This window comes from Cottoperca gobio, chromosome 11 (assembly GCF_900634415.1).
Source record: "Cottoperca gobio chromosome 11, fCotGob3.1, whole genome shotgun sequence".
NCBI lineage: Eukaryota > Metazoa > Chordata > Actinopteri > Perciformes > Bovichtidae > Cottoperca > Cottoperca gobio.
The window spans coordinates 18,081,002-18,106,849 of NC_041365.1; the positions used below are offsets into that span (position 1 = coordinate 18,081,002).

General features: G+C 39.7%; 1 protein-coding gene across 1 annotated transcript; it reads right to left on the reverse strand.

Moving 5' to 3' along the window:
* Window positions 1-2,295: 2,295 nt before the first annotated feature.
* atf6b (activating transcription factor 6 beta) lies at window positions 2,296-25,450 on the reverse strand. The gene is made up of 17 exons (XM_029443530.1): window positions 25,116-25,450; window positions 19,072-19,151; window positions 17,790-17,871; window positions 17,084-17,143; window positions 16,914-16,993; window positions 16,110-16,296; window positions 15,270-15,425; window positions 15,002-15,171; window positions 14,201-14,380; window positions 11,439-11,521; window positions 11,052-11,246; window positions 8,918-9,025; window positions 8,122-8,221; window positions 7,751-7,818; window positions 7,281-7,380; window positions 6,903-6,987; window positions 2,296-6,398 (listed from the first exon to the last, which is right to left on the reverse strand). The coding sequence occupies exons 1-17, from the start codon at window positions 25,186-25,188 to the stop codon at window positions 6,109-6,111; spliced, it is 2,097 nt and encodes a 698-aa protein (XP_029299390.1). The 5' UTR covers window positions 25,189-25,450; the 3' UTR covers window positions 2,296-6,108.
* Between the last annotated feature and the right edge of the window lie 398 nt (window positions 25,451-25,848).

Here is a 25,848-nt window from a genome sequence, read left to right on the forward strand (position 1 = left end):
CTGAAGGCTCTGGCTCCCATTGTACTCTTAGAGACTCTAGGAACCACAAGTAACCCTGCAGTCTGGGAAGCGTAATGCTCTAGTTGGTTTATAAGGTACTATGTTAACATGGTATACCATTCATGATTGCAGCAGATAGTTTTTTTAAGGCTTTTTCTTATCGGTGCAATGAGCATGATTATCATTTTCATCTCCAAATCTGCAGAACCCTGGAAGAGAGAACTCTTGTCATTTTTAATCTCTTTGCTTGTGTTCCTTTTTTTTTTGTAGATGAGCACTGAGAATAACCAAAATCAGCTCACCAGTCCAAGTCCGATGGATCCAGTTGTCCACAGTCCAAAGTGAAAAGTAAAATTAAAAGTTTTGCCAACAGTGTGAAAAACATCAGCTGGTATGCGCAACCACACATACACACACACGTACATGCGTATATATATATATATATATATATATATATATATATGCATGTGCACACGTGTATTACACATATTTATGCATGTACAAGCGTGTATTACACATATTTATGCATGTACACACGTGTATTACACATAATTATGCATGTACACACGTGTATTACACATAATTATGCATGTACATGCGTGTATTACACATAATTATGCATGTACACGCGTGTATTACACATGATTATGCATGTGCACGCATGTATTACACATATTTATGCATGTACACGCGTGTATTACACATAATTATGCATGTACACGCGTGTATTACACATAATTATGCATGTATTACACATATTTATGCATGTACACGCATGTATCACACATAAATTGATGAACAGCAAAGATGTTATAAGATGTGGGTTATGGGTCACGACATCCGTGTTCATCGCGATTCTTCAAGACTTGTCATAGTTTTCTGTTTGTGTGATATTGATTTCTACTTTGCATATCTTCCAGGAAAAGATGCTGTTGAAGAAATTGGGTCCAGAAGAGGGCCAACGAAAGTGTGGTCTAAGGCTGAATTCAGAGATCACATATGTAAAGGAAAACTGGCCACCAAAACTGAATGCAGTCACTGCAAGCTGGTGGAAGGCCCTGTGTTAGCACAAAGAACGGTGCAGAATATAAGGGACTTTGTGAGAAAGTAGCTTCAAAGAGGCAGTCACAGAAACAAAAGCCGTAAACCCACTGGCTACTATTTGTAGTTATTTTTCTCTGTGTGTGGTCGTTATACCGATTACTTCATGTGTTTTATGAAGCAATTCTTTTCAACGCGTTCTTTATACGTTATAGCAGAAACCTAATGTCGGTTGAAAAGAGTTGTGAACCAACAGGCAAACATTAGTGTTCTTTTATTTTTTATATTGTTGTCTTTATGGTCAGGAGGAAGTGCACTTGTTTTTACATGCTTGTTTTTACATGCTTGTTTTTACATGCTTGTTTTATTCACATATTGTTAATATTGTTTATATCTGGAAAAAAAGAAAAGGAAATAGGTTTATGACTAATATTTACTTTATCACCTGGACAGCTGGATGAACAGTGAAATCCCTAATACACACACACACACTATATTTATATTACATCTGTCTGACATCAGTTCAGTGTTTTCCATCAGCTTCCAGAAGCAGCAGAATGATCCACCGTCTGTCTGCAGTGCTCTGTCGCCCTCTAGCTGATACTGATAGATAGAGTTGTCCCAAAGACACCGAGCTCACTTTCATGTGTCTTCCACTGAGGAGAAGTCTGGCCACTCAGCCATAAAGCCCAGGACTGTGGAGTGTTGCCGTAATGGTTGTTCTTCTGGAAGTTTCTTCACACAGGATGTCTGGAGCTCAGAGTGACTATGAGGTTGTTGGTCACCTCTGGTAGCAAGGCCTTTCTCCCCCCGATTGCTCCGTTTGGTGGGGCGCCCATTTGGACTATTTGCCTGTAGCCTGGTTGTTGGAAGCTTGGGAAGCTTTTATGCAGCAGAAATGCTTTTGTATCTTTCCCCAGAACACAATCCTGTCTCTGAACTCTGCAGGCAGCTCCTTCCCTGAGGCTGGTCATCTGTGAGACCTCATACAGACAGGTGTGTGCCAATCATATCCAATCTGTTGAATTTCCCACAGGTGGACTTCAATCAAGTGGTAGAAACAACTCAAAGATGATCGAGAGAAATGGGAGGCACCTGAGATCAACTTTACATTTCTAAATACTTAATGTCAATGGGATATTTCAGTTTTTTCTTAATTTATCAAAACAAAAACAGAATAATCAAACAGAATGTTTATGATCCCGGTGAAACCTTTTTCACATGGTGAATGATTTGAATAAGAAACAACAGGAGCACGGAGCATTAGTTTATTATATCTTTATCAAATTCAACGTTTTATTTCCTACAAACATAAAAGGCAGAAATTCAGATGTGTCATTTCATCAGGGAGGATGGAATTAGAAAGATGTATTTACATATTTAAATAAAAAAACAAAAGGTGTACTGTATTTACTATATTTACATCGTTACCTTTAGTCATGCTGTGGGAGAGTAAAAAACAAACATGAGACAAGTGAATATCTGACATGTTGACTGATTTTTAACTGGATCTGAAACAAAGATTTGCCTCAATCAAAACATCACATTTAGATTTTTTTATTGATTTTGTGTGAAATGTCTTCCTTGTTTTTCTGCTTTAAGCGCAAAGAAAATTATTAAAACTCCAGTTTACAAATCAGTTATGATCCAAGGACTCTCTGCTAACTTGGAATACTTTGATTTTATCTCATGCATCAATGATTAGTCGCTTATTGGATTAGTTTATCAACAGAAGAATTAATCTGCATCTATTTTGATTAATTCGGTCACTGTTTGCTTTTTTTTTTTCTGCTTCGTCTTCACAAAACCTACACGTCAATTTGAGCGTTGGGACATTTGAATTGCAATTTAAAAAAAAAATATGTTATGACATTTTATGACCCAAATAAGTAAACAATGTATTGAAAGAATACCAGACAAATTAATGAATAATAAAAATAACCATTAGTTGCTAACAGTGAGTCAAAACTCACAAAAATGCATTTCCTCAATTGTTTCAGGCAGGAAGTAAAACTCTTCTCCCGTCAGTCAGAACCACCCACCAGATGAGAAATATTGCCATTATTGCCCAAAACATTTGCATATAATCTGTGTTTCCTTAAACAGGAAAAAAACTGCGATGTTTCATCAGAACATGACTCAGCTGTTTCCCACCATACGTATACACTTTTTTTTTTTTTTCATCTTTGCATTTCTTTACAATAAAACTAACAAATTCAATCAATCAGTAGAAAAAGAGACAAAAAACAAAAGCATATTTTTTTTTTTCCAGACATGGAGGAAGAGCGTGCAGTGCAGCCGGCGGGAGACAACAGACGAAACAAACAAACAAAATGGAAACCAGAGCCAAAACATAAAGACTGATAAAGTTAGTAGTAGTTAAAGTAATAGTTCAACATTTTGGGGAATACACTTTTTCGCTTTCCTGCTGAGTTACATGTTCAGATCAAAACCAAACTGTATGGCGGTTAGCCTAGTTTAGCAAAAAGACACCCACCTAACAGCATTGTTTAGTCCGAGTAAAAACCACAATTTATGGAGGAGTTGTGTGTCGGACTGTTTCTTAGCTGCCTGAAAAACAAATAAATGAATTTAAAAGAAAATTTAACTATTCTTCTCTTACAGAATCAGTTTTTTCACATTGTATTAGCAAATACAAACAATTCAGGTAGGTTTGCTAAATGGAAATTATGTGAATGGTAAATCTCAAGTTTTTAATTCTTTGATTGTCAAATGTTGTGTTTTATAGTTTTGCTTAAAAAGGGGCACTCCAACCATTTAATTTGAGGAGGAACTTAAAGAGACCCATAAAAAAAGAAGAAATATGTGCCGTAGATCCCACAAAACGCTGCATCCTACATTCCCCATAATGCAACTCAACAGCATCTTTAGTTAAACCATCATCATCATCAGCTTTTCTTCAGACTTTGGAAAGCTCTCTCCACAGAAGAGCCTACATTTCCCATGATGCAGAGTAAACTGATGTGTGTAAAATTGTTGGAGTGACTCTTTTTAAGTTTTTAGATTTGATGACAAGAAGTTTGTTTGTATGAAACAAAGGAAATCTTAAATATTGTATGTTAAAGACATTTAACAAGTGAAAAAGAAAAAGATTGTATCTTGTTTTGGCACTAATGATCTTTTTTCTGGGATGGTTTCGGTATTTTCTTAAAAACAAAACTGATCATATATACTGTAAATACAGTTTATGAACTGAACTGGGTAAAGTCTATTCTGTACAATAAAAGAAATCTGTGTATATATTTCCATAAATATGTGGTATTATCAGGACAGACATTCCTGAGTTCATACTATGAGCACAAAGTGAGTGAAGGTTGCTTCACTGAACTGAACACAAGAATAAAAAATGATATAATTCAACATCAGTCCGTTTTCCCCCAGCAAGGCTCATCATCAAACTTTCTTTCTTTAATTGTTTTTTTTCTTTTGCTTTTTGTTGTCAAAAAAATCAAAAGACAAAGAAAGAAAAAAAAATATATAAAAAGGTGACAAAAACGAACAAAATATCTACAGAGGGAACATTGATATTTACAACTTTTAAATAATCCCTATTCAAAAACAATAACCTTTTTCTATAAAAAACAGACATGAATAATAAATGTGAGAGATGTCACATGAAGTGATCTACTGACGTGTTTCGTGTGCTGGAAACAAAACCACCAGGAGTCCTTGATCAAGTTGTTTTACCCTCTATATTCAGTGTGTGTAGGTTTACGTACATGTATTTACGCATGTATGAAGATTATCAGGCATAAACATATCCTTGGAGACAGTAAATGACACTGATGAGTATTTTATTGTCGCCAAATTACATCTTTTACTTGATTAAAAGTACTTTTTCCTACTATAATCTTTGCATTTCCAACTGATTCACTAATCGACCGACTACTTGCTTCAGTTTCTGTTTGTTAGCAGAGGCTCAACGTGGAGCAACAAAAGGTTTCAGCTGTTACAGCTTCTGTTGGGAATGAATAGATGTTAAAACTAAAAAAATATTGTTTATTTCAAAGCGGATCAATATCCACATGTTGGCCGATGGTTAATGAGAAAACGATATGTTTGATTAAGAAGTGTCTCCGTTACAGAGTTTGTCCACCACTGCATGTGTTAATCACAATATTAAATAATATAGACGGATACTGATATATTGTGTAACGTTAGTTCGACTGTATTATATCCCTCTTGTAGATACATTTTCTCCCGCTGTCATTAAGATCCAGCTTCATGCGGCAGCCGTCAGCTTCATGGAGCCTCCAGACGACACGTTTCCTGCTGCATGAAGTCACAACAACACAAACAAGTCCACAGAACGCTGCAGAGAGCCGGACCATCAGTGTCGAGGGGAAACAGTTCGTCCTGCTGGAGCTACACAGTTACAACTTTAGCTTCCATTGTGAATAAACTGCTTTATTGCTGAACTCTGAATGAACTAGAACAGATGATTTGTTGAAATGCAGAAAAATATTTATCATCACAAATATGTAGTTTTCTTTTTAACGTGTAACTGTGCAGCTCTGCAGCGCCACCTGTCGGCCGAGACGGCCAGTGACAGTTTGTTAAAGGTTTGGACTTAAAATCACTTCAGCGCCACAGAAAGCACCCGGACAGCTTCCCGTCCTCCACGCTTCACACAAACTGTACACTTTCTCAATTACATATTAAAAGTGCGGTTTGCTGCTGGGTCTGCCTCCAACCTTTAGGAATATACTCTTATATATTAAGACATTATCTTCTATAGGCTTTTATTTACGTTTTCAATGCCAAAATCTGAACGAGGAGGTTGTGTTTGGGACACTAACGGCTCTGTTAACGGCTTTTAAACAATAACACCTTGAATTACTGATTAAAATCATTTTTTATGGAGGTTTCCTTGAATTTTCGGTTTCCAGAAAACTGCATGAAACTTTGCCAGAGAGAAGAGAATTGTGTTACCTGTCGGAGGGATGATGAAGTCATTTTAAAAGATGTCCGTCTGAAGGCTTGAATGTTTAATTGTTAATTAATCTCTCTGTTTTCCATCGCCGCCTTCTTCTCATTTTCTTCTCATCAGACCCCTTCTGATTGGCTGATCAAATATTCCGCCGTCTGTCGGCGGGCGGGTAAAGGTTGCCTTGGAGATGATGAGGAGGAGGGGTGATGGTGGTGGCGCCCTCTCAGTGAGGTGTGGTTGCCATGGTGATGGTGATTGTGGTGGGAGGAAGAGGGCGGAGGCCGAGGCGGGTCGCGGAGAGACGGCGGGACGGCTGAGGACTTGATGGGGACGATGCGGGTGTCCATGACCTCACAGTCGACCTGCATCATCATCTCGTAGCCCTGAGAGGAGTTATACAGACTCTCTGAAAGTGGGGGAGGAGGGGGGGGTTGAGAAGAGGAGGGCAGGTGGGGAAAGGGAGAGATGTAAGGCGACAAAAAGGAGGAGGAAACGGGTGCAGCAGAAGGGAGGGGAGAAAGAGAGGGAGGACAGGGAGGGAGGAGAGAGGGGGAACAGATGGCGGGAGAAAGAAATGTTAATATTTTACGCTCCTCAGTATTATAAAGCTATTTAACTAATGTTTTCACACACATCGGAGGATTTTACTTTTCTTCTACAAATCTAAAGAAATAAACTCATAGATGCTTTTTAATGTCACCGTGTGTCTTCAAGGTGTTTTGGGAAAAAACCAGTTTACCTAAAACTTAGACTGCAGCATTAAAACCCATACGGAACCATACTGTTTATTTACTCTTCGAACATCCGTTTTAACTAGTTCAACTTCCTGTAGCCTGCAGTTTTCCAATTGACCATGTTATAATTCATAATCCTGCGCTGCAACAGAGCAGTTACAATGTGAGGGACTCACCGTTCACAGACATGGCCGGCATCACCAGAGACATTTTGGGTCGGCTGGTTTTATTGTGGCTGATGGCCGGTAACAACAGGTGATCCTGCAGAGACACAGTCGCGTTTAAGAAATCACATTTCCATTTTCTTATCCCACGTCTCACTTTAAACTATATGGTGGTGCAATCGTTTCCACACAAACCATCTTTATTGAGATAAATTGAAAGAAAACAAATTTTTAAAAGTAAAGTAAACGCCTATTTAAATAGGTTTAAACATCGTTTTGTATTAACACATACTGTAGCGTTGTATTTTACAGAAATGTGAAGAATGCGTGTGTGGAGGTTTGGTCAGTGTGGCGCTGTGCAGTAACTCCTCGTGTGTGTGTGTGTCGTACCCGTCTGAAAGAGACGACGTAGAAAGTGTCCTCTCGGCGGTCGATGGCGTCCAGGAAGTCGCTGTAGGTGACCTCAGGACCAGGAAGCACCTGCAGCTGACTGTGGACAACATAAAAGACTCAAATTAATCCTTCACATACTAAAATATTACTCATGTTCTCATCTTGGTTTCACATTTCACCTGTGGACATCATTACCTCACAAACAGTGAGGAATATTTTATGTATCTTAGTAATTATCAGTTATTCATTGAATGTATCCCGTTTTTCTTCCGCTTTATTTATTCATGCATTCTTCTCTTCACACAGCCAAAAGAAACATGTTAACATATGGAAATACATTTTCAGTTTCACAAAGCTTTGCATTTCTCTTTACACTTGGACTGAAACTGAACGACTGAATGAGCTTATCACAGGAAGAAAATAAAGAATATCCTTCACCATAAATGTGTAATGCATGTGTGCTGTACCTCTCTATGGAGCGGTGAGCCTGGATCGGCAGATATCTGGAGAAGTTAGTCTTTCTCAGCTGAGCTTTCTGCAAGAAGTCAAATAGAAACATAATTAATATGAACTGAAATGAGCTACTAGCCATATATCTCAAGATCTAATAGCTACTCTATATATATATATAGATAGCTATAGAGTATCTCTAATATATTCTTCTCTCTCTTCTCTCTCTCTCTCTCTCTCTCTTCTCTCCTCCTCTCTCTCTCCTCTCTCTCTCTCTCTCTCTCTCTTCTCTCTCTCTCTCTCTCTCTCTCTCTCTCTCTTCTCTCTCTCTCCCTCCCTCTCTCCCTCTCTCCCTCTCTCTCCCCTCTCCTTCTCCCCCCCGACGAACCTGTGCGATCTTGGCCTTCTTGGCGATTTTTGGTTTTCCTCCAGACTTCTTCCTGTCGATCTGATGTCGGTGGACCCAACCTCTCAGCTCATCTGCCAGCCTGAAATACATGTGCAGAAAGCAAGCAACATTAACTGAGACAAAAGCAAGAATATGACTTTGTGTTTGACAGCTAATAACACATCAAATAACACAACCTCAGATATGGAGGAAGGAGGACAGAAAAAGATACAATAGCTTCATACAGCAAAGAAACCAGGAATACAAGCGTCTACTTTACAATTTCCTAGTCAAATTAAAATCTTACCTTTTGTTTCTTCATATCATAAATGTTAAAAAGACGGGTAAAACTGTGTTTTTAAATCCTTATTGTATGTTTTCCTGCACAAACATTGAGGCAAGTGATGATAGTATCACAGTTTGGGGTTTGAAGGACAGCTGCTTGTAGCCATTTTGGAAAGGATGGAAAGAAAGAAGGAAAAGAGGAAGGATTGAAAAAGGGAATGAAGGTTTGAACGGGAGAAGAGAAAGAAGGAAGGAAAGACAGAAAGAAGGAAGGGTTGAAATAATGAAGGGTTGAAAGAAGAAAAAAAGAGTTTGAAATGTTTCCTTGTTATGTGTATCAATGAATTAATCAAAGTTTATTGTTTTAGAGGATGAAGATAAAGAAAACATGCTGAGCTCACCTTTACTGTTAAGTGTGCTAAGTTAGATGTGTGTGAAATGTGTGTGTTGTTAGTGTTGGAGATAAAGAAGGACAAACACAAACTTATTGTAAAAGTGGTGCTTGGCTGACCTGAGAGACTCTGAGCGGTTGAACTGTCTGCAGTCTGAGGAGCTGAAGTAACGATCGATGTCCTGCAGCACCAGATCCTTCATGTCACTGAACACGTCACTCAGGTTCCTGGGGGGGAAGAGAGAGAGAGAGAGAGAGAGAGAGAGAGAGAGAGAGAGAGAGAGAGAGAGAGAGAGAGAGAGAGAGAGAGAGAGAGAGAGAGAGAGAGAGAGAGAGCGAGAGACACACACTAATTTATGAACATACAATGACAAAGTACTCGTGAGCATTAGAAGGAAATAATACTTTGACTCCAGCAGAAAACCACACTCTGTTTCACTCGAGAATGCAGTTAAAGATGTCGGAGAACCAGTTATGTTAGATGTTGAAAACATGTTTGTGGAGCTGATCGCTCTTCTCAAACGGTTTACTGGATCCTAACTCACATTTAAGGCTCAGCATTAAGAATTAACACTTTTGTTCTGCACTCCAGAGCTTTCTAGACAAGTGCAAGAGATGAGAAGATGTCCCAGGGATGTTTTAAAGGGATAAAATAAAGCAGATCAAAATCTGATCCTTTCTTTACACTACTGTGTTTAGTGTAATATGAGCAGGGACAGCGCTCCTCTCCACAGAGGGACAGACACCTCTCGTGTCCACAGAGGGACAGACACCTCTCCTCTCCACAGAGGGACACCTCTCCTCTCCACAGAGGGACACCGCTCCTGTCCACAGAAGGACACCGCTCGTCTCCACAGAGGGACACCTCTCCTCTCCACAGAGGGACACCTCTCCTCTCCACAGAGGGACACCGATCCTGTCCACAGAGGGACACCTCTCCTCTCCACAGAGGGACTCCTCTACACCTCTCGAGTCCACAGAGGGACACCTCTCCTCTACAGACAACCTCTCTCTCCACAGAGGGACAACCGCTCCTCTCCACAGGGGGACACCTTCCTCTCCACAGAGGGACACTCTCGAGTCACAGAGGACACCCTCTCCGGAGTCACAGAGGGACACCTCTCCTCTCCACAGAGGGACACCGCTCCTCTACACAGAGGGACACCACTCCTCTACACCTCTCCTGTCCACAGAGGGACACCGCTCCTGTCCACAGAGGGACACCGCTCCTCTCCACAGAGGGACACCTCTCCTCTACACTAACAACTCTAAACAGAGGGACACCTCTCCTCTACACAGAGGGACACCTCTCCTCTACACAGAGGGACACCTCTCCTCTACACCTCTACACAGAGGGACACCTCTCCTCTACACAGAGGGACACCTCTCCTCTACACAGAGGGACACCTCTCCTCTACATCTCCTCTACACAGAGGGACACCTCTCCTCTACACAGAGGGACACCTCTCCTGTCCACAGAGAGACACTTCTCCTGTCCACAGAGGGACACCTCTCCTCTCCACCTCTCCTCTCCACAGAGGGACACCTCTCCTCTCCACAGAGGGACACCTCTCCTCTCCACCTCTCCTCTCCACAGAGGGACACCTCTCCTGTCCACAGAGGGACACCTCTCCTGTCCACAGAGGGACACCTCTCCTCTCCACCTCTCCTCTCCACAGAGGGACACCTCTCCTGTCCACAGAGGGACACCTCTCGTCTCCACAGAGGGACACCTCTCGTCTCCACAGAGGGACACCTCTCGTCTCCACAGAGGGACACCTCTCCTGTCCACAGAGGGACACCTCTCGTCTCCACAGAGGGACACCTCTCGTCTCCACAGAGGGACACTCTCGTCTCCACAGAGGGACACCTCTCGTCTCCACAGAGGGACACCTCTGCTGTCCAGAGGATGGCGTCCCCCATCTCCCCAGTTAAACTTTCATCACATCTGATCAGTAATTTAGGCCTATAAACTTCAGTAGTTGGAACAAGTTGCTCATGAAAAGTTTATTAATTCTTCAGTGACACAAACAAATATTGAATCAACATTTCTTATCTTCTTCTACTAGTTAATTATAAAAAATGATCTCATGATGAATAAAGTTCTATCTTATTTCATTTTCAGTGGGCAGCTATGTCATTTAGGTAAATCTAAGTATTGGATCAGACTCTCCGTCTGCAGATACTCATTGTTAAATGACTTGGATCTGATCAACAACTCTAAAGTGTCGGAGAGAAAATCTGATTTTCTCACCTGAACTGATACGACTCTGCAACCTCGTCTCCTCCGTCCTCCTCCATCTCTGTTTTGTCCTCATCTGGACTCAGAGGCTGAGCCGCCGCCTGCTGCTGCCGATGTTGTTGTTGTTGCTGTTCGATCTCCAGCAGTCGTCGTCCCGTATACGACACCACGCCGTCCTGTAGGCCCGACAGCTTCCTGTCTGTGATGCTGCAAGAAAGAAGAAGTCCGAGCTTAAATAAACCTTGTTTTTTTAATTTGTAGATTTCAAGAAATTATTATTCGATTTTGTATCATCATTGTCATGTCAGTTACAAAAAGTAAAACCCCAAAACAGAAAGCTCTATAATCATGAAAAAGGATGAGGATGAAGATGCTTAATAAAAACAGTTTGCAGGATACCTGACGGGTCCGAAGCTGAAGGTCATGAACAGCAGGACGGCCATGACACACACGGCTCTCTTGTTGCTCGCAGAGTCACTGCCCTGAAAAACAAAAAGGGGAGCGTATGCTGCATGTATACCAATACTGTATATTCACATGCACACACTCCTATACAGAAAACATATACACTTTGTGACTTTTCTTTTCTTGAGGTGAATTTAAAAAATAAAACATTTAAGGAGGGCACAGGTGTCACTTTTTGAATTTAGAGGGTTTTTTGTGCACAAAGCATCTGTGGACTTTTAGAGGTTCTGCGGAACTAACTTTAGTTTTAAGACGAGTTAGTGACGGCTCGGTTTATTCTCTGCCGCAGAAAGCAAAGAGAAAACTGCAGAGAACTACAATGTGCAATATTCACTTTTACAACTTTTATCAATAAGCTTTATTTGTATAGCACCTTTCATACAAGAATTGCAGCCCAAAGTGCTTCACAGCAAAAACATAACAATTAGTACAAGATTAGACAGAATAAGAGCATTTACAGTACAATAATCACAGTGTTGATGTAAATGAGTCTGAAGTACCATTAGAAAATAGCAGAATTAAATAGCAGAATTAAATAGTATAAATAACAGAATTAAATAGCAGAATTAAATTATAATATAGAAGAATAAAAATTGTATAAAAATAGCTGAATTAAAATAATAGTTAAAATAGTATAAAACATTGGAAATCATGCCTCGTTTCCCTATCTGTGCCGTACTTAACGACCCTACTGCCGGGAAATCACATTAATCACACCATTCATGCTTTCCATATTTTGAAAGCATGAGATCAACAATGGGCCCCTGTGGCCCTTCAACTGGTTTACTCCCTTCGGTTAAAGCCAGTTTTTCTCCAATACACATTTATCAGAGAAACTTCCTCTTGTTCCCGTAGTAACAGTCTATTTGATCTCAAGTTTTTCAAAAATACACACTCCGAAAATGTATCCTAGTTACCTTTACACATTCAATGTTAAACCAGTAATAATTCACCATTAAAAGACTAAAGTAAAGAGATATAAAATATCACTATTAAAAGGCTAAAGTAAAGAGATATAAAATATCACTATTAAAAGACTAAAGTAAAGAGATATAAAATATCACTATTAAAAGGCTAAAGTAAAGAGATATAAAATATCACTATTAAAAGACTAAAGTAAAGAGATATAAAATATCACTATTAAAAGATATTGAGCGAGCTTGCCTCTCTAATGTCTGCAGGTAAAGGGTTCCATAGCTTTGGTGCTAAAGGCTGCATCCCCAATTTTAGTGTAGAGCAGCTAACACTGGACTGATGTGGTCTCTCCTCTTGGTTCTAGTCAGCAGCCTCGCTGCAGCGTTTTGGATGAAGCTGCAGTCTCTCCGTTGTTTTTTTTGGGAGGTCAGTAAAGAGTGCATTACAGTAATCGAGTCGGCTTGAGATAAAAGCATGGATTAGTTTTTCAGCATCCTTTTGATTTATATATTGTCTGATTTGAGCTATATTTCTAAGGTGGAAGAATGATGTTTTGTCACCTTGTTTATGTGGGATTTAAAGCTTAGATCTGAGTCTATGATAACACAAAGACTTGTGACTTCAGGTTTAATCCAACGAGTAAGTTTCCCCATGTCATTCAGCATCATCTCTCTTTTAGTTACAGGACCTACTAGTAGGATTTCAGTTTTGTTCTCATTTAATTTTAAGAAATTATTGCTCATCCATGCATTTATTGCCGACAGACAGGTGGTGATGGAGTTAATAGCTGTAGCATCATTTGGTTCAGCAGAGATGTACAGTTGCGTGTCATCCATGTAGCTATGGAAGCACACATTGTGTTCACTAATGATGTCCCCCAGTGGTAGCATGTATAGGGAGAACAGTAATAGATCAAGGCAGCTCCCTTGTGGAACTCCAAAGTGGGCATCATGCTTCTCTGACACATGATCTCCAAGCCTGACAAAAATCAATGACTGTGTACTTATATTATTTTTACTCTATTTTATTCTAATTCATTATTGTGTACTCGCCACTTTACTTTCTTGTTCTTTTGCTGTAACAAGGTACATTTCGTCGTTGTGGGACTAAGAAAGGCACTTACTCCTTTTCAGAATCAGAAATCCTGAGAGGTGGGGGATGGTAGCCTCTTGCTCGCTTTCAGGTTCATTTCTCTTGCACGAGCTTTCCATGCTGCATTTACTCTGCTGTCGTTGTCTGTCTAAAATCAAGCAAGTATTTTACTGATGTCCTGGACAGTAAATATTCATTTGGATTATTTTGAGATTATATTTTGAGATTATTCCAAAAAGTCCCATGAGGCTTTGACAGCACTTGATACAGACAAAGTAACGGTTGAATCTTCAGAAATAGGTTTGTAACAGGATATTTTGTCCTGTGAATGTTAATCTTATCTGCGTCTCTGTTTTTTTATGGTTATCTTTTGTTTTTGACATCATCCTGTTCAGATGTGTGGATGAAAACTAGACCTGCAAGTAAAGGCCTTTACACACAGGGGATGTTTTTTCCTTGCAATAAATTTGCACGTCACTATATTTGACGAACAGTAGTTAAATACTAATTACACAGCTTTTAACATTTATCGTTCAAGTTATTTTACGACCCTTGCAGCTGTGTTTTTTCTGGAGCCCTTAAAGTCAATACTCCGCTTTGGAGCATAAAGCGAGGCGAATGGTTAAATGAAGGAGGTCGTAAAAAAAAAAAAAAAGATGACGAGATATATCCTCCCTCCTCTCCCTCACCTCTTTCCCCGCCAGTCTCTCCCTCAGCGCCTGGTTTTCTCTGCGGAGACGTTCGTTCTCCTGCTGGGCCTCCCTGAGCTGACCCTCCAGGTTCTGCAGGTACTCCTTTTTCTTCTTCCTCGACTGGCAGGCCGACTCCCGGTTCTTTATCATCCTCTGCTGCCGCTTCAGCACCTTCATCTGTACCAGGAGGGAGAGGAGGAGATTGGGCAGAGATGGAGGAGAGAAAAGGGAAGCAGGAAAAAGAGGAAGAAGAAAGAGGAAGAAGAGATGGAAATAGCTCAGAAGAGGGAAGTGTTTTAAGAAAAGGAGGAGAGAGCGACAATGGATGAGGTTGGGTGGAATGAACATCCAACGATGAAGAGAAAGAAAGGAGGAGGGAAGATGATAAGGAGGTTGAAACAGAGGTAGGAAGAGGGCGAAGGAAGAGGAGAGAAAAATGAACGAGGAGAACACAAACAGAGAAAGCAAAGGTTCAACAGGTGATATAATCCAAGTGCTCATACATCAGTTTATATAAGAGGTGTCAGTGGAAACGCAGAGCTGCAGTCGGACGATACTAAACCTTGTACACTGAACATACTGCTATGTTTCTGACTAAATAACATAACTGACTTAATTTCTCTCACGTATCCAAGTAGAACACACGTAGTACTTTGGTACGTGTTCTTAACAACAAACGTGTCACATCTCTTAGTATTGCTGCAGGAACCTGATCCTCTGCACGACTAACTTGATAACAAGCAGATTTCCGGTTGAGATTTGATCAACAGTGCGAGTTGATACATCCAGACTACTCACATCGATGTCGTTGGAGTTGTTGCCAGGTAACGTTGTCGTCACCGGGACGATGGGTTTGCTGGCGGGCGGAGCTGTGGGGCTGGAGCAGTGCTGGGGGATGCTGGGAGAGACGGGCTCCATTTTGACAATGGCCGGAGCTGAACCAAGGCAGACCGACTGAGACAAGACGACTGCAGGAGGAAAGAGAGGAAGAGAAGGATCATCAGTGCTCTGAGATGTTGATCAGTCCAAAGTAATTCTGTGTTTTCCCCAAAAACCTGCTCTTTACCAGGTCTGTTCTGGTCCATGGAGGGGAGGCCTTGCAGTATGAGGGTCTTTGGCGGAGTGAGGGTCTGGGGGACAGGGAGGGTGGTGACACACACTGGTCTGGGCTGGATGGGAGGTTTGGTGCTCAGGATGGAGCTGGCCTTTAATGTGGCCGAACCTGGCAGAAAACAAATATCACTCACACTTCAGACTTCACAATCAGCCCCACAGCAAAGCAACGGTGTAACTGAGGCCCTGATCAGACAGAGGGGCAGCGCACTACTTTCTTTTGGTTAATACACCCCGATCAAACAGAGCAATGCTGCGTCTTTGTTAAAATAAGTCATGAAACTTGGTGGAGGGGCATGGGCAAAGGAAGTATCCATTAAAGTGGATCCGAATCACAGGGCGGATACTCACATTATGTTCCACTTTCCTTAACATTGAGAAATAGGGCCTTTTTCCTGCATTCATTTGGTGTGGGAATAATTTAAGTTATTTATTTTGATAATAGATAACAATTCTGTCAATTTAAATCTATATATTTATTTGTTACATTTTGTTTTACAAATTGGGGACTGATAAAGTGGGCTTGATATAGCCCTAGTTTGCCGTGAAGTGGAAAACCTTGCGGGACAAGTATAATAATTTGATATGCAAATACAAGTTTCCAGATGATAAGCGCACACATTTATTTGAGTTTAAACTTGAACCGTGTGCATGCACACACACATTTAAGCAGATACATTCAGATAATTTCCTAACGTTTCAAGGAATTAAAAAAAGTTTTTTTCCAGGAAGCAATTTGTTGTATTTTGGCAGCAGCCTCCCTCCTGAACTACAACCTGCCACATTCACCTACCTGCAGCCTGCGTCTGTATTCCACTGATGACTGCTGGGATATGTGTTGGTAACGCCGTGTGTAGCTGCGTCTGTGGTGGGGGTACAGCTGACGTTGCCACGGTGACCTCCAAGGACCCCAGCGGAGGAGACAGCACGTCTCCGTACATGTACGGAGGAGTCGGAGGGTTTTCACCTTTAACTGTGATCTGGACGGGAGAGAAGACGCATCGGATAACTACATGTAGAACGTCTTATGAACTGAACATACTGGGAGGTTAAAAGACCTGATTCATGCTGCTGCCAACATAACGTCAGATATCAATATGTTGAATTACAGAGTTAAAGGAATACTAGGACATTTTGGGAAACTAATTCTCAATAGTGGTAGTAATAGTTTATTTACCTCAGTGGCTTCATTTTCGGAGGCTTATATTAGAGACAGGTCTTTATTTCTAATTCCCTCAGGTAATGCAAACTTCCTCCATGTCTAATTCCATCAGCACAACAGATCTAATGTAAGAACCCATGCATGAAACTCAACACTTTCTCCAGCTTTTTCACATTAAAAGTCTAATAGGAAGACTTTTAATGTGAAGAAGCATCATTATGCGTTTGTTTTTGATGGTAGCTTAACATCCATCAACAGTAAGACAAAGAAGAACCGACTGGATTGATTAAAAAACAGTTGTATTGGGATTTTACGTGACTTTTGATCACAAGCTTTATACTTGTGTATGTTTGGCATGAGCCATAAAAGTACCCAAGTACATAAAAACAGCCAAATGCCTTTAAAACTCTTCAAACGTCATTATTCAACACACACCTGTGGGTCTGGGGATGATGCAGAGCAATCAGAACTGAGTGAGGATGCAGGAGAGGGAGGCTCTGCTTTCACCTGGAACACTGGACACACAACCAAAAACATGCAAATGAAGGCAAATTTCTTTTTCTTCAATAGAGGAGTTCGATTTGAAAGGAAACTGGAGAACTTACACATTTCCACTGGTAACGGCTGAGTGATGGTCATTTCATTTTTGATCACAGGAGTTTCCCCTTCAGAGAAAAATGACACACAGACGTACATCAAGAGAAAGAGATGATTTGATGTCAAACTGTCAAACCCACGCTTATAAGGCTTACTTGAAATGCTTCAAAAGACTGCACACTGCAATACAATATAAATAAGGTGTTTGATCATTTTCACACTCAAATAACTCAATGACTTCACTGTTGTCTGGAGATTAAGTGCCACCAAAATCCAAAAAAAGTGATACTAATAGTAAATAATTAATAGATTTAAATTCAGGTTAGCAACTTTCCATGAAGATCTGAGGTACTGAAAAAAATACAAAATAAATAACTCATATAATAAACAGTGTATGACATCAACCAATAAGAGCTTAAAGCCAGACAGGAAGTCAGAAAAGCATTGAGAGACAGACTAACACATGGTTGATTATGGAACGCCAGCATTATTCTTTCCTTCCTGCATTAAACCTGATCTATCTAGGAACAAAGATATGTTTATGAAATGTATTACTGCTGCTGCTCATAATCTCGTTAAACATTTGTCACACGTTTGACCAGCCGCTGTGGCAGCAGGGAGGATGAAGGGTCTCCTGTTTCAGAGACTTTTGAGGCGTGACAGCAAAACGCTGACCACAGGAGGTTTAAGGTTTCCAGTGGGCTGGCCTGTTACCTGTGAGACGGTTGTCATCAAGGTGTTGCCATGGCGACGTGGGGTTGTCAGGATCGAGGGTGAGCACGAGGTCATTGTCAAACTGCAGGAGGTTGGCAGAGGAAAGAGGGAGAGTCAGGTGGAAAACTAGGCCAAACAACTGCTGGATTAATCAGTGTGTTAACCTCTGTGTGTGTGTGTGTGTGTGTGTGTGTGTGTGTGTGTGTGTGTGTGTGTGTGTGTGTGTGTGTGTGTGTGTGTGTGTGTGTGTGTGTGTGTGTGTGTGAACCTTTGTGTGTGTGTGTGTGCGTGTGTGTGTGAAACTCAGCCGACTGACAAACAATTAGCCTGATTATCTTTTGACCCATCATCTGAATTTATTGGGGGGTGAAAAGATGTAATTTAGGCTGTGAACGATATTTTAAATTACAGAGTTAAAGGTCAAATTCAACATTTTGTGAAAATACAGTGCACTCAAGTACTATACAATTGTGACGTACACATACTGAACTTTACTTGATACTTCTACTCCACTACAATTATTTCAGACGGGACTACAAGTGTAGTCTATTTCTTGCAGAACAAATGATCAGATTATTGTTTATTCCAAGAATAAACTTTTCTTTAACAATTTTTTGTAATCTGTTGAAAGCAATGAATGCTGTCACACAGTAAAGATTTAGAAGATGCATGCTGCAGTGCTTCCATTATGCAAGTGAGTTGATCCTTATTGTGCTTTTTCAAGTAAGATGTCACACAATCAAATTGCAGTTATGTATTCATTACAGACAATGTTTCAAATAAATGAGATGGGAGTTTGCAAACAAAGGACATGTCTAAGAGTTTGTTTATGTGGGTGCATGTAGGTGTGTGGGAGGCCTGAAAATATGTCTATCTACAAAAGTCAGTCCCTGTAGAAAAGGTTTGGGAACCACTGCAAATAATATTACACCCTCACAGATGAGGAAGAATATGGCCTTGTTATGAGGATAATGTGGATTCTGCCTTTCATAAACTAAATAAAACCAAACAAACAGTAGCTGTTGTGCAGATGACTCCATAGCCTCTGGTGTTTCAGCCAGTGATGGAAATTCAACTAAGTAGTATTTACTACTAAGACTACTCTAAGAGAGTGAATGGTGTCCACTCTAACTCTAAATCTAACTTAAAAAGTTAAGACTCATCAAACTGAACTGTGTGAATGTGCAGTTTTGTACAAAAGGCTGATCATGAGTTTGACTCTCAGTCCCGGACAGACACCAGAGCTATGAGCAGTGACACTTCTTTTTGTCCCACTACGTACCGATGGTTCGTATTTCAACCCTCGGCTGACGTCTGCGTCCTCTCCCTCCTCCATGCTCTCACACTGGTACAGGCAGGCATCTGAAGAGACACAGGATTCAAACACAAGACAGAAAACATTATTTCTATCTAATATATTACTCTGCACTTGAAGTAAAAATCCCCCCAAAATGTGAAATGCTAATCTGAAAATGCTAAATGTGTCATCAACCACGGGTTAAGAGTTCTACTGTCACTTCCAACACATCTTTAATGTCCAACATCACAACAAGACATCTTTAATGTCCAACATCACAACAACACATCTTTAATGTCCAACATCACAACAAGACATCTTTAATGTCCAACATCACATATTTAATGTTCAACATCACATATTTAATGTCCAACATCACAACAAGACATCTTTAATGTCCAACATACAACAAGACATCTTTAATGTCCAACATCACATATTTAATGTCAACATCACAACAAGACATCTTTAATGTCCAACATCACATCTTTAATGTCCAACATCACAACAAGACATCTTTAATGTCCAACATCACAACAAGACATCTTTAATGTCCAACATCACAACATCACATCTTTAATGTCCAACATCACATCTTTAATGTCCAACATCACAACAAGACATCTTTAATGTCCAACATCACATCTTTAATGTCCAACATCACAACAACACATCTTTAATGTCCAACATCACAACAACACATCTTTAATGTCCAACATCACAACAACACATCTTTAATGTCCAACATCACAACAAGACATCTTTAATGTCCAACATCACAACAAGACATCTTTAATGTCCAACATCACAACAAGACATCTTTAATGTCCAACATCACAACAACACATCTTTAATGTTCAACATCACAACAACACATCTTTAATGTCCAACATCACATCTTTAATGTCCAACATCACAACAAGACATCTTTAATGTCCAACATCACAACAACACATCTTTAATGTCCAACATCAAATCTTTAATGTCCAACATCACAACAGCAAACAGAGAGAGCAGGTTGCTATGGGGACGGCGGGGCGCTCCCATGAACCCATGTCCTGTAGCAGGGAAATAAGACTCTGGCTAAACTAGCAACAGGACTGTGTGGCTCCACTGTGGCGTCCCTCTTCAAGCTGTGGCCAATGACGCAAATTCACTTGAGTTGAAAAATGTCAACTTAACCTGCCGTTATTTAATCAGAAACAGAGGGAACAGTAGCCGTTGGCCGTTAGCACCCAGAGCGCTACAATACCACATATATGTACAGAGACAGGACGAAAATGTGTATAAACTATAGACTGTCTATGGTACAAACATTAAAGTCGCTGTTGTATTTATGCCCAAATAACATTATTTTAAGTGTTGATGGAGCTACAATGTTAGCTTAGCCTAGCCCTGATCGAACCGACCTCCATTCAGAAAAAAAGCATTTAAAAAGATTGTTGCTTGTCGTCTTGCGTACAGACTTGATAAAGCATTCATTCAGGCGTTTTACTAAATCGGTATCATTATGTAGTTATTTCGGCATCCATTTGATATGTTTAAGCCCATATAAATCACAGCATAATCTGTTAGTTTTGGTTTCATACCACTATAGTAAACAAAATGTAATTATCCGATGTATGACTTGCTAGAGACAGTGAATACTGCTCGGTGTGTTTGCCGCCGGATGATGTTATGAACCCAGAGATCTGAGACTCGTTTACATTCCTCCTGTTGCAAATTCACATAATGCACTTCAAGAATACACTACTACAGTTTTAATTCAGTCATGTTTTTCGTGTGTAGTATAAATGGACTAAGCTACAACTGCATTTTGTTGTGCAGCCCTGTGTTGCAGAATGACAATAAAATCCATGATACATTCTTTTCTTGGACTGAAATATCATCCGTTCACATGGCAGTTAACAGATTCACAAACAAGTCCAATCATAAACATCATTCAATGAAATGCAAATGTACTTTGGTCCCACCAAGAGACCAAAACCCTGATAAAAAGAAATGATAACACAGAAATGATTCCCATTTACGAAACAGTAACCAGTGAATTGTTGCTATTTTTGCCATCATTTACGATGATGATCATAACGATTGACTAATTGAATGATTGTTGCTGCTATTCATTACTGTTTAAAGTTGTCTTAACATAAGCAGCTGTACAATACCTTATGTCATAGAAGAAAAAATAAATAAAAAAGGTTATGATTTTTTTAGAGGTCGATGAGGTCGTAGAGGACAACAAAATACTACATTTACTATTTCTAGAATATCTGTAGGAGACAGCGGGCTCACTTCCAACATGTACAACATCAGCGCTGTGCCTCTCTTATACATGGTGCGGTGCGGTCGTTCCACTTTCAGGCGGTTTGTAATTCATCATGGAACAAAAGTGTTTTTTGAGACTTCATAAACTTGTATATCTGACAGTGGATGTCTTCGGTGATTATTTATCCGTGTTGAAAGGAGGGTTTGTTGTCATTAGCCGATAGATGAAGAGTTCTGAAGGCATTATGTATCCCATGATGCATTGCGTGAAGTCCGTTGACTAATCAGGGGCTGTTTCTGAGTGTGTAGATTATCCTTTGCACACTTGGATAATATTGTAAAGCATGCTCCCAGGACGTAGTGAGCATTCTATTCATATATAGTTGTTATTCAGTTTTTATACATTTTATTTGTCTACTTGAGATGCAAATGAACAGGAAGTGACATCGGAAGGCAAGAAGCCTCGACGATCATAGCAAGTCATTCATTTATCGGAGGAGCGCAGTTCGGAGACAACCAGCCACTGAGTGCACGGACCAACTGTTGATTTTGCAAAGTTCTTTATTTTTCAAAAATGGCATCAAGGCGCAGACACAGAAGAGAAGAAGCTCTTACACTTATTCTAGAAAGTGAATATGATGGAGAATGAGGTGCAGACCGTTTTCTTTCTTACCAAGAGGGAATTGATCCAGTTGAGAATTGTAAGCGGCTCACATTTATTTTTATTATATTTTAAATAAAAAAGGAAAATAATAATATACATTAATATTGAGTTTTTATTTTTGTACATGCGTTGGTAATTTGGGCAGAGTGTCTGTGTTTTATGATTTTATCAAGGTATCAGATTATATATTCTCAACAGTTGTCCATCCCAAAGCAAGTGAGCTACAGTAATAAACAAACTGAACTGTGAGCACAGTGTGGGGTCTCTATACAGGGAAAGGTTCAGTGTGGGGGGTCTCAACCATTGTTCCTCATATCCTGTGTGAGATGTGAAACATGATATATACAACCGGGTATTTCAAAGTGTCAATATTTCTAATGATCTGTATTTATTTTACAGTGAATGATGAGCACCTCTGCTGCAGGACAACATGCCAGCAACATGACAGCAGGTGATTTCACAGTAAAAATCACATTTAAAATCAGACATGGTTCCATTTACCAAACAACGATCGGCCTTTAAGATCAGACCTGGCAAACAAAACCAAAGTTTGCCTACAGCCAGAATAACGACACAAACACAAACGGAGAGGCAAAGGTTCAACAAGGTAAATTGAATAGTTAATTAGCTAAATCCTATTATATGGCATCATAATTGAAGTATTTCTAAACTGTAGAAACACTGAGGTAGTTGATAGAGTGTACTTCTTCATACACTTCATTTCCAGTAAACCAACAGAGCGGTTTTTAGCATGATGCTACCAGACATTAGTTCTGCCATCATGCCTTGCCTGATTTGATGATGCAGAGGTGAAAACACAACTCTGGGCTCTGAAACAGAAACAAACACTGAGGCCCTTTATTTAGCCAACACCCTGTCAAAGAGAGCAGGTGTGAATCAGCTAATATTTGCTCTGTAAAGTTTCAAATGTCATAACACTGGGGGATTGAATGTACTGTATGTAGTCTACCACACAACTACATAATTATCTTATGTTTTATGTTATACTTTTGTTTTTCCTCAAAACGACATGAAATAAATGTCATTAATTAATTGTAATCCAATAATATAATATGCATTATTATGAGCGCCGCTACGTTGGAGTTTATCCCGGTGGACGAGAGGGGACCCGAAATGGGTTTTCTCAGACGGGTGGCTGGCGTCTCCCTTAGAGATAGGGTGAGAAGCTCAGCCATCCGTGAGAGACTCGGAGTAGAGCCACTGCTCCTCTACGTTAAAATATGAAGTTTCAATAAATACTTCATATTTACTTTTTCTTTAAATTATTATTATCATCATCATCATCATCATCATCATCATCATCATCATCATCATCATCATTTCTACCCTGAGATAAGGCTACTTTGACTCAAGTAAAAATATATGATTACTTCCACCACTGTCAATTTATAAAGATGTAAAACAAGCAAAAACTAATCTTAGAAGCTGCAGGCAACAAATCAAATTACAAAAACATTTAAAAATAAAATTAAAAATACAATAACCAGCCTTTTCCTTTAAAAGGAACCATTTGAAAAGAACAGTGCAACTTGTTTAATATGTTCTTCTAATTATCCTCAGTGTTTTCTTCTGTTGTTAATGCCTTTTGTGTTTTTAGCCTTTCATCTGTATTATGTCTTGCTGCTGCATTGACCCAGTTCTCTCACTGGGATCATTAAAGTTTCATCTAATCTATTCTAATTGAGTTTAGTGCCTGACAGCAGAACACCAACAACAGAAGAGTAAAATACTTTTGCCAGTCAGATACAGGAGGTGGTAAATCTCAATGTTGTCCGTCAAATTTAGTAACAAAACGGTAACAGCTAATATTCATCAGCAGCTGGTGGTTATTATTCACTTGTCTGGTTCACACATAATAATAATAACAATGTTTTCAGACCGACAGACAGATACTATAAAGCCATACACATACGACTGTCTGTGTATGTACTGACTTATGGAGAATTCATATTTGATCTATTGCAGATTTTCATATCATACCTCCAGCTCTTTAGTCTGTAAATAATATCTACTTATTAGAATTACTTGTTATATACTACTTGTGAAATCAACAATGATCAACCCTTCCATAATCTTTGTTATATCGATCGATAGAGGTATTTGGTCAAAGATATTGTGATATTTGATTTTCTCCATTTCGCCCAGCCCTACCTGGACTGCCTGTTATGTTCATACTGTATATATCTTAGCGTATTCATACACATTAACATTGCTCATATTGTATACTGTACTACTTACTTATTCTTAAATCTATATTTTATTTTGGATATTATTCTGTACATTACTCTGCATTACTTTTTGCAGTTCTGGTTAGAATCTTTTAGCAACTAACAGTTAGATGCTAAACTGCTTTTGGCTGTCTCAGTACGTGTACTCAGTGCATTGAAAATAAAGTTTAATCTAATCCAATCTTATATTTATATATATATATATATATATATATATATATATATATATATATATATATATATATATATATATATATATATATATATATATATATATATATCAAACAGGTATAGGTCCATACCTGGTAGGTTCATATTTAAACAAGTAGTAAATTGGCAAAAAACTACATTGTTGTTAGGTGCAGGTATTGTTTTTTATGTATCCCAGACTAACATAACAAACCATATTCCGTAGTTTGTGTAATGTTTTAAAAAAGCAACATGTCAACACAAGACAATAAAATGCAGGTGTTACAAAGCGAAAGGAAGATAAGGAACAAGGGCTTGTAGTAATGTGTGATCATGTTTCCATCCACCGTCCTAAAGATACACTGACATATCCGGGTCTGCTGACCGAGGAAGAACACGCATACACACCGCAACCGCGTGCAACGTGCATCTCGCACATTATTTAACATCTAATCTTTCTCAAATAAAAGCCTTAATTTCCATAATGTAGATTTTGAGGCGGGATTTAACCGTTTTAACGCCCTAGCTTCTCCCGGACCGTCCAGCTGCTGGTCTGAGGGGTATCCCCACACACACACACACACACACACACACGTTATCATACACCGCTAGCTTTGCAGCGTTTAAATACACGTGTATAAAGGCTTTAAATGTTAGCTCACCCCAGTCTTCGCTTGTCAGGAGGTTATCGGCGAAGAAACGACTGTCCAAATCAGATAGTAAATCCGTACTCATAGCCACAAAGGCGGTGTGTTTGGAGAGCAGGGGGCTGCAGTCAGATAGCGACGTGATAACAGCTAGCTAAACAAACACAGATGCAACACGGCTGCGAAATGTAGCATTAAGGTACCCGGGTGATATTGTGCATGTATATCATTTATAATTCAAAGGAATGGCGTGTTTTCTCCGTCAGAAAGGTGATTATATTTATTCAGTTTGTATCTCCGCACGATCAATCGGTTCTTCCCTTTGCTTCGCATATGTCAGACAAGGAAATGCATTTTCTGGAAAGTTACCACCTATTTGTGACACAGCAGCCAATGACGGCAAAGAATAGTGTGATTTACTGAGCGACCAATGAGATGCTTCAAAAAGTGCAATTGGGGCGCCAGCCAGCCTATTGCTGAGGGCGATGCAGAAAGAGGGGGTTTTAAACGTGATTTGGGCCAATCGAAACAGTACATTTTGATGGACAGGAATAATTAACCAATAGACGCGAGGGTCCGCGTTGAATTGACATGCAACGCGAGGCAATCACAGTTTATCAGAGCAACAAACTGTTGTTGTGAAAATCATGTTGATTCAAGCGTTGTACAATCAAACTACGTTGTGAGATTATACACGAAATAAAATAAAATGGTTTACACAAACAAACCGGTCGACTGTGTGGATGCT

Excerpts from the sequence above, each read along its gene's own strand:
- atf6b (XM_029443530.1), bottom strand. The coding sequence starts at position 25,188 with ATGAGTACGGATTTACTATCTGATTTGGACAGTCGTTTCTTCGCCGAT. Across the intron at positions 16,297-16,913 it reads CATCATCCCCAGACCCACAG|ATCACAGTTAAAGGTGAAAA; the intron begins GTGTGTGTTGAA and ends TCTCCCGTCCAG. Across the intron at positions 14,381-15,001 it reads ACAACTCCAACGACATCGAT|ATGAAGGTGCTGAAGCGGCA; the intron begins GTGAGTAGTCTG and ends CTCCTGGTACAG.